This window comes from Punica granatum, chromosome 1 (assembly GCF_007655135.1).
Source record: "Punica granatum isolate Tunisia-2019 chromosome 1, ASM765513v2, whole genome shotgun sequence".
NCBI classification, from domain to species: Eukaryota; Viridiplantae; Streptophyta; class Magnoliopsida; order Myrtales; family Lythraceae; genus Punica; species Punica granatum.
In genome coordinates, this window is record NC_045127.1 from 53210045 (window position 1) to 53219675 (window position 9631).

Genomic DNA, 9631 nt, shown 5'->3' on the forward strand with positions numbered 1-9631 from the left:
AAGAAAAAATATTATGTGAGACTAAAATATACACTGTGACATGCCAATCTCCATCCAGTGTCTGCCAAGTTATCTTATGGAGTCCACAACACGTATTTCTTTTACATTTTTCTTGATATTTGATCGGACCAACATGGATTGATTCAAGTGGTTTAGCGTTTGTTCCCCTTAAGTAAAGTCTCGGGAAAAAAAATTATATCAAGAGAGTTTTTATTTCATTAACCGATCTGACTCGAATTGAATTAGTGAGAGGCAGTTGGGACTCTAGACAGGAGGAAACATACATTTAACATTGGTTAACTTATAAACTCCCACGGGGGTATACTAGTCACTCAAGGCCGAAACAAAGAAATCCTCTTTCTATTATTCCAAATATATATATATATATATATATTTATATTTAAATCTCCACTATGCTCCTGTCTCCCCGACAGGGAACCCGAGTGGTTCGGATTCTCGGTCAGGGAGAAATCTCGGCCGTCCGATCAAGCCCAGGACCCCCGATTGGCGCCGTATACAATGAATCGGAGACAAGACGAATAAATAATTACCCAACACCATAATTAAAGCAGAGACCTTTGGGCCTAGAATTCCCAATCTACCCCTGACCTGCCCCCAATGGCTTTCTCCCATTTCTCGAGCTCCACGGCCAACAAACAAACAACAAGCTCTGCCTGCCTTGCCTCCTCTCCTAAAGCCTCTGTTTGTTGCTTTTACTGCTGCTGCATGGACGGCCCTTGATCTCTCTCTCTCTCCCCCTCTTCCTCCTCACTTCCCAATCTCTCCTCCTCTCGCAGCTTATTCGAGAAATTTTCTGTTGCCAACCTTGTAGCTGTTGATCTTTCGGTCGGAAAGAGCATTTCGGGTACTTCCTCTCACATATATGTATGTAAACAGTTTCAGCTTTTTCTTGGGGTCATGTTTGTTTATGGCTACTTTGCTTCTGAATTACATGTGAGCTTGCTGGTTCTGGGTTGTTTAGCTTATGCTGTGCTGAGTACCATGTGTGAAAAAGAAGAAAAAAAAGTTTTGCCTTTTCTGTGTTTATTTAAGGAAAATTTCCCTGGTTGTTCTATCTTCATCCTTTTTTTCTTTATTTCCTTGGTTTCTTGTTCAGGTCAACGTTTCTTGTGGAGGTTCTGTGTGTTATTTCCGATAAAGTTTCTTCTGGGACAATTGTATAGTTGTTTTAGAAGCCGATAGTGAACTAGATCTGTTCATTGTGTTGAGGAAGCCAGAGAAAATGGTTAGATCTGCCCGGTTATGTCTAAAACTGGAATAATACATGTTACGAGAAATTAAAGATATATTTGTGGGGAAAAAAGTTGTTTCTTTGGTTAAATTTCAATTAGAAACTACAGATACATTAAATGGGCTAAGCTGGATAGTTTATTTTAGTCCTAACGATCAGTTTTCGTATTTGCATGGTCAAATGTGTGAATGTATACGGGGACCGTTGATTTTTTCTTCTGGAGAAACTAAGTTGCACAAAATTGTTTTTTTCTGGGAGAGCACGGTTGATTATCTTGAACACATTGATGCATATTAATTTGAACTCTGGGTTTGTGTTGGCTGCTCAGTGGGCATTTAAGATCCATTGCAACAGCAGAAAGTTTTTTGGTGATATTTTGTTGGTTGTATCCTTATATGGTTTTCTTTTACATCATGCAAATTTTTATTTTTTTGGGTGAATTACTTCATACAAACTTTTATTCCATGTATGTATATTCATGTTTCCTGAAATATTACTGGAGGATCATCTGATCAGAATCTTAATTGTTTTGTTACTTCAGAGTAAATATTAAGTATTTTGAGGAGCAATGTCTCCCCCGTTAACTGCTATGGAGGACGAAGGTCAGAATGATGTCTCTGTAGCATCCTCCTCTACTGTCGACTGTGACTTGCAATCTGGGTTGGGCTTGAAAGAGAGAAACTACCTCGGTTTGTCTGATTGTTCCTCCGTGGACAGCTCCAGGGTCTCTACTCTGTCCAACGACAACAAGAGCAACCTTAACTTAAAGGCCACTGAGTTGAGGCTAGGACTCCCTGGGTCTCAGTCCCCTGAGAGAGACCCGAGTCAGCAATTTGTGAGCTCAGGGAAGCTAGATGAGAAGCTACTTTTCCCATTGGTTCCTTTATCACAGACCAATGTTGTTTCTGGCAGTAAAAGAGGGTTCTCAGAAGTTAACAATTCTATCCCTAAAGAAGGTAACTGGATGTTTCATGCCTCGGAGAATGATGTTTCAGGTTCAGGCAATCCAGGGATAAACATCAAGCAGTCATTGGGGCCTGCTTGTGCTCAGTCGAATATGGGGAATGAAATACAGTCAAAGGGGTCAAATGAACATTCTCGTGTGATTAATCAGAAGAATGCTGCTAGTAATGCACCAGCTGCCAAGTAAGTGAAATCATTGAAATGGACCCTAAGCTTGCAAGATATCTGATGACCTGACTGACTACTAAGCCTAAATAACCACTGTGATTAGCTCAAAACTGAATTAAATAGATTTAGTTTATTTGTACTTGTTATGCTTAGATTGTTTATTATTGGTTGTCGACAGGGCTCAGGTTGTTGGTTGGCCCCCTATAAGATCGTTCAGGAAGAATTCGCTGGCAAGTGCTATGAGGAACAATGATGAGGTCGATGGGAAACCGGGTCCTGGTGCTCTGTTCATCAAGGTCAGCATGGATGGTGCTCCATACTTGAGGAAGGTTGACCTCAGAAATTATTCGACCTACCAAGAATTATCTTCTGCTCTCGAGAAAATGTTCAGTTGCTTCATTGTAGGTGAGCTATCAATTCAGCTCCCTCTGTTTCATAGACCACTTCGTTTTGTCTCAAATATGATACCAAAAGTATGCCATAACCTCTGAACGATCTCCTCAGGTCAATGCGGATCCAATGGAACTCTTGCAAAAGAAACCAAAGCTGAGGGAAACTCAAAGGATCTTCTTCATGGATCAGAGTACGTGCTTACATATGAGGACAAGGATGGTGACTGGATGCTTGTCGGCGATGTTCCATGGGAGTAAGTCCTGACAATATACCATGCATTTATAATAATTTTAAGGTCTCCCTGAATTCTGACCTTTCAGCTTACAGCTTGTTTGGATTGCGGAACATGGAATTTGTCTAATAACTCTCTGTAACCCAAATCCGCTCCTACATAACCATCCATAGTCCACAATCCAAACAAGTTGTTAAAGTTTTGATAGCATTTTCTGATGTTCCTTTTTTTTTTGGCCACCTTTTTCTTTTTATATTTTCGGTAATTAATTTGTGATGTTCTGTTAGTCATGTTAGTTGTTTCTTTTGGTCATTGTCTGTTGTTTTGGCACTTGTTGTGCCCCTTTTTTTTAGCTTCATTGCTTAATCTTTCAGTGTCTGAACTGTGTTCTCAGGTAAGTATTAGCTTTGGCCTCCGTAAATTCTTTTTGAGCAATTAATGAAACTACCACTTATCAAAGGAAATAGAATGTGTTTTGATATGTAACTAGCTCCCATAAGTTTTCTCTTATAACTGCTGTAATCATCACCGCAGGATGTTTATGAATACATGCAAGAAACTGAAGATTATGAAGGGGGCTGATGCCATAGGTCTCGGTATGTACATAAACGTCAATGTCAATTTATTTCTAAAAACTTAATAGAAGAGAACTATCAACATATTTTTGCTATACTACAGTTTTATGTCAGATTGTGCTAATCCTTGCTTCCTTATCCAACTGTACAGCACCTAGAGCAGCAGAGAAATCCACCACTCAACACTGATGCGCTCGTGTTGGTCCCTTCCTTTTCGACATATCCCCTGTGAAAATGCTCTAGGAGTTGCACAATGTGGCATGAAGAGAAGGCTTTCTGTCCCGCAGGATCTTCATACATGATGGTTCCACTCAAGTCTTGTTTTTGCTGTCCCAAGTCTTATGAGTGTTCCTTTTCGAAGCTTTGTGTTTTTGACCAGTCTCGTGTAACATCCGTAACAGTTGCAAGTGATTTATCTATAGTACAGAATTTGACAATTCGTGGTTGCTTCTTCTATGATAAATTTGTCAATGAGACCTTTTTCGACCATAGTTGTTTCCACTTGTGCGCTCATTGATTGGACTGGCTCCTTACTTTCACTTCTGTTTCGGATTCTGATGTGAGTTATTAAACAGTGACAAGCCAGAAGGAAAGAAAATGATCAACATCATCCTTAGGCTAGCACATAAATATGAAACTAAACATGTCATGATATCGAATTGTCCCAGAAAATAAAGCATTAGGTAACTTTTCTTTGAATAAGAAGTCTATCGCACCTGATCCTGGACATTGCGAATGGTGCTCAAGTTTATTATTCTTCGACGGCGGCAGTGCAGTGGGCTATGGCAACATACGCTTCTCTCGATGGTGCCGGCACAGTGGAAGCGTTATCCTCCACAGCCCTCCAGTCCAACCTCTCCCTCCCTACGATGGTGGCCTCTCGTCTTTGGCAACTCCACCCCACGTGTAAGCGATAGTATCCCCGTCCTCCACGATTATGATCACGATTTCAACCGTCCCTATGCTAATTGCTGGTCTAAACCAACTAAAAAGCTTGGATTCTTTGATTTGACAGTTTCTTTAATTAGTTTGATCGTCACTAATTTGAACTAATCGAGAAATCCTTGATGCTTTGCTTTGAGTTCTTTGATTTGATAAACTGTCTGATTGGATTAATTGTCGCAGATTTAAACCAATCTAGGAATCCTTGTTGTTTTGGTTCGATTATCTCGAGATTATGTTGTTCATTGTGATCTATGAAAGGTTCTTGTGCCGAGTACCGATTCAAGACTCCTCTTGCTTCTCTGTTTCACATAGTAGCACCTTTGTATGGATTGTATCTAGTTCTGATTTCTAGTATTGACCGTATCCATATAGAGTTTAATTGTAAGAGTTTGAGAACGGATATATAGCAATTTGAAAGATTTTTACAACTATATCTTCTTCTTTTTTTGCAACTAGAAAGATTTCAGCAATTACATATATATTATCACTTTGTATTTTTTCTTTGCAGTACGGATCTATTATGTTTTTCTGCTCTTGTAATCTTCTCTTAAATATTTTTACTGTGTATTTGTTTTTGTCAACAATAAACCTTCATTGATTTGCTGAGGAAAAAAGAAACTTTCTTTTGAGATTTGATTCGACAAAGAGAATAGATTTGTCAACATGGATTATAACATCTGAGACAGACACGTATTAGTTAGAGTTAAAAAAAAAATGAAAGTGAAGGAAGAATAGTAGGATATATATTATCCCACTAAGATGGATTTAGATTTGTACAAGCAAGAGATCTCGTGATGGAACTCTCCCGAACCATTGTGCTGATGATTTTTTTCCCAAACTTATCATTGTCTTTTTTGACTTTGTCCACAATGTAACTATATGTGTCGGCCTCCGCAAAAATAAATCATGGAGTAATTTAATCTAAAATTTTTCTAATATAATTCAACTTACGGTAACATAAAGTCATATTAAAAATTATTTTTAACCTAATTAATTAGTGATAGCACTGTTGATACATGCCGCTCTTGATATTGCTGAATTTAGTGCTACCTATAGGTTAATCATGACCGTGCAATTAAATGGAAAATAAAAAAATATTGCCGCTCATAATAACAATGATACTTATATCAATTATAAAATCAAACCGATAACGAGAATAGTTTCAACTTCCTGAGATAGCTTCTTTTTTTTTTTAACATAGTCGAATTGGCATGTAATAAATTAAGACCGTAGTGCAAGAGACTCAATATTCATCAGTAATCTACACAAGTTTTATGAATATTGAACATAGAAATTCACGTAAATATTTTTTGATCTTAATTATCGCCTTTATTTACGATATTATTTTTGTTCCTTTTCATTTCCCTTTCATTTTGTTTGAAAATATAATGCATATATTAGCCTAGTAAGTAATCAATCATAGGCACATTATATCCGAGGAAATCTTACTTTTCAAGCCTCGAATGATTGCCTCCTCACGGTTTGCTTAATGCTCTAATTAACCAGCAATTTACTTATTTATTATCAGCACGAAAATCATCACGGAGAAGTTTGACCTTTTGCTTCTCTTTCACTCTCAGTGGAGAGAAACTGAAGATGCCACCCAAGTCAATCAACGAATGCCAAATTATCAATTCATCAATTCAAGCTCATTCCTTAATCAGATCTAGTTTTTCTCTTCTCATAGTTTGGCTAGGAAACAGTTGTAGAGCAGTTTAGTACGTAGTAGAATAAAGCAGAAGATTTGATGCATCGATGATCCAACATTATTAAATTCACCGAATCACACTTACCAGGAAAGCCCAAAATGATAAGCGACCCCTCGATGACATCCGGGTATGTAATTTCTGCAGAAGAGGTAGGTCATTTTTGTGTTATCGTCTCGAGACAGCAAGTGGAAATATGCTGTTGATTATGACACTTCCATCATTCTGCATAATTGGATATCAAAACTTTCATACTTAACCCACATGGAGTGCAATGCATATCTTTTTGTTGGATCTCAAGATTCAGGGCGATCTTCAGAGTTTCTCTTTTGCCTAATAGCAACAATCCACCATAAATCTCGACAAGGGAAAAGGAGAAGAGAGAGCTAGCGCACTTGATGCGCAAGTCGATAAGCTTTAAGCCTGGAATTTGGTGATGTTGACAATACCTTTCAGAATTTGAGAAGGTTCAGTATTTGTCACTAAGAACATTGATTGCTGCAGACACTGACTAGACTTCACTTCACGAAATTGATCGAGTGGCGCTTATCATGCGATTCGCTGTTACAATTCCATCGGCAGATAGACTGGCATGTATATTTTAAGGATAGAGACACCTGCTTTTCGAATTTCTGGTCTACCTGTCAATTGAAGAAAACAGTAAGATAAAGCTGTGAACATCTAATTATCTGGATGTCCTAACTGATCAGGAACATCCTTTTAATGAATCTTACAAAGATTGGTCATAGGATATGTCGATTCTCTCGCAGTTTGATACAAATTATCCATTCCTAGCTCGGAGAATCAATGATCGATCAACTTGTTTTCCTTCTTGCTTGGCTTAACAGTAATACTGTAAACAATTCTGCAATGCCATGATCTTCGTGATCCACTTGCCATGATCCGCTCTGGTGCCATTTTGATTCATCCTTTCGAACACAGGCACAACTAACAATCAATATCGAGATCTAGCTTGCTTAACCAATCTAGTGTCAAGTTGTATGATAGTTAACCGTATAACCAATCATTAGTAATTCGATACACAAACGTCTCATGATGGAATAAGTTTTGTTTTCAGGAACAACGCGATGTATCTATCTTTTTAATGAAGTACGTCGATATTAATGTCATTGTCATATTACTCTTTTCAAAGACAGTTTTTGCAATTGTGATCATTCAATAGAAAGAGTCCCATCTCTGAATTCCCGTGGTGGACCAACCTGGACGCAATTATATACGAGAACGACGACAGAAACGTCTGAACCCCCACGAATGAATGCCCCCGTCGCGCTTCATCACTTGTATGTGCCCTAAACTGCCACATCTCTCGCCATATACAATAATGTACTTTTCAAAAGGCACCCTTTAAGTTACAGGACAAAAGGAGAAGGGTCCCGCTGCTGGGCGTTACGCCCTTTAACGATTAACAGCCATTTAATAGAAGAGACGTAGTTATATTGATGGCATTGAAGAATTGGAACCCACCATGAAGATAAGAATAAACCGACCACCTTCTTGTTCCCGAGCGATGACACCAAGCGTTCCTACTTCTATCCACTCTTCTGGAATTCAATATATTTATACTACGCGTTCGCATGCGCACCTCCAACTAAATAACAGTAGTCATTATCAAAGAAAAACCTAGAATTTCTTTCCCAGCAGCTGGGCGTGCGTAGAGTGATCCCGAACATATATGATGTGCACCTCCCTGTGACATGTCTGCTCATTCCTATGGCAGAATGAAGCACGCGTTACATCCATGATTATTGGACTGTTGTGATATGTCCTGCTTTTCACTTGGTCTTCGTGGATGGGATGCACTGTTGGTTTTGAAGGTGCCACGCCACAGATTTGTTGCTGTCAGACAGAGAGAATGCATTTAAAGGGACTGAAATGGATAGCTTATAAGCACTTTACGCATACATGTACAGATCGATCGAATCCATGCGTGATACATTTTTCCAATTAAAGCTTGTGTTCATGCACATATGTATTTGTTGATAAGGAGGCAATGGCATGCTCCGTTTTTGGCCAGCAATATTGGGAAAATTAAACAATATTTTTGTTATTGAAAGATTAATATACGCAATTTATTATCAGAGAATTGATTTGTTATCAAGTATACATGCATGCATGCATGCATACATACGTATGTATTTACGTACAAACATACATACATACATACATATATAGCAATAATCCATCCATATATATAAGTAAAATTGTATCTTATTGTAATAAATGCTCTCTAATTAATAAAAAATTACTTAAATATAATATTAAAAATTAAGAGAATTGATTTAATCAAATCACGCCCCATTATGAAATCCCAATATTTTCTCCGCTTATTAGAAAAGGCCCAATTCAAAAATTAAGTGATAATGAAGTATACTAAATTATTTAATTAGATATTAACCTAATTTCTATTATTATAAGGGCGAAACTATTGTAATATATGAAATTATGGTAATATAAAAAGAAAAAAATAAATATTGTCATCAAATTTTTTATTTATAAGATACGTAATCAGTTTTGTGTGAATATCTATAATAATATGTATATTATACAATTATTAGATAAATATATAATGCATTGAGGCCATTAGTTAAAAATATTTATCGAACCATTCAAAATTAGTCTAATTATATAACTTGATTATCGAATGAAATTTCAGATTAACTTTCAACATATTTTATTGTGTTAAAGAGCAAATATATTTTTCAAAAATCATAATAATTGTTATAAGAAAGGATATATATAATTGTTTAAAATGAACATATATGTACAACACCAAATGATATATACACTACAAAAACAATTGATGATATATAGAATTTTTTAAATTATCATGATCCTTTAAAAGAACAAATTTATGACATAATGCTATTAATTGGTAAAAAATAAAAATAAAACATAAAGATAAGGATTTTATAAACAATGTTTTAAAAATACAAATTTATATTCTATTCACAAAACTTAATATATGTGATAAATTTATAGAAACAGTTAAATTAAAAATGTGATGCATATTAATTGAATATAAATTATTATTATAATATATTTTTATTGAAAAAATAATCACGGATTATTATTCATATTAAATTTAAAACTTGAAAATTATTATTATTTTGTATAAGATAATTTATGCTAAAAAATATAAATAACTACGATAAAAATTATATAAAGATATATGAACATCCGTGCAGGACAAAAAAATTAGTATATAGTAAAATTCACTCCATTTTGTATTAAATAGGTTCAGTAGTGAGATTAAAATAATCAATTTATAATGATTTAATAATGAATTATAATTGGATATTATTATTAATATTGAAAAAAATTAATTGATCATATAAAGGACTAAACCATAAACTATTGGTATGCCAAAGAAATTAAC

The 9631-nt window shown here is 35.9% G+C and overlaps 1 protein-coding gene and 1 long non-coding RNA gene across 4 annotated transcripts; one reads left to right on the plus strand and one right to left on the minus strand.

Moving 5' to 3' along the window:
- The first annotated feature begins 642 nt into the window (after nt 1-642).
- On the plus strand, nt 643-4037 carry LOC116192756 (auxin-responsive protein IAA8-like). 2 transcript variants are annotated; one of them, XM_031521393.1, is made up of 6 exons: nt 643-885; nt 1794-2398; nt 2562-2788; nt 2888-3029; nt 3543-3604; nt 3735-4037. In XM_031521393.1, the coding sequence occupies exons 2-6, from the start codon at nt 1821-1823 to the stop codon at nt 3770-3772; spliced, it is 1047 nt and encodes a 348-aa protein (XP_031377253.1). In that variant the 5' UTR covers nt 643-885; nt 1794-1820; the 3' UTR covers nt 3773-4037. The 2 variants fall into 2 exon arrangements, with proteins under 2 accessions (XP_031377253.1, XP_031377252.1); XM_031521392.1 differs by having other exon boundaries at nt 644-865.
- Nucleotides 3810-7168, minus strand: LOC116192757. 2 transcript variants are annotated; one of them, XR_004154141.1, is made up of 4 exons: nt 6684-7168; nt 6499-6567; nt 4300-6375; nt 3810-4137 (listed from the first exon to the last, which is right to left on the minus strand). It is a non-coding gene; the product is annotated as an uncharacterized LOC116192757 (long non-coding RNA). The 2 variants fall into 2 exon arrangements; XR_004154140.1 differs by having other exon boundaries at nt 6499-7168.
- Between the last annotated feature and the right edge of the window lie 2463 nt (nt 7169-9631).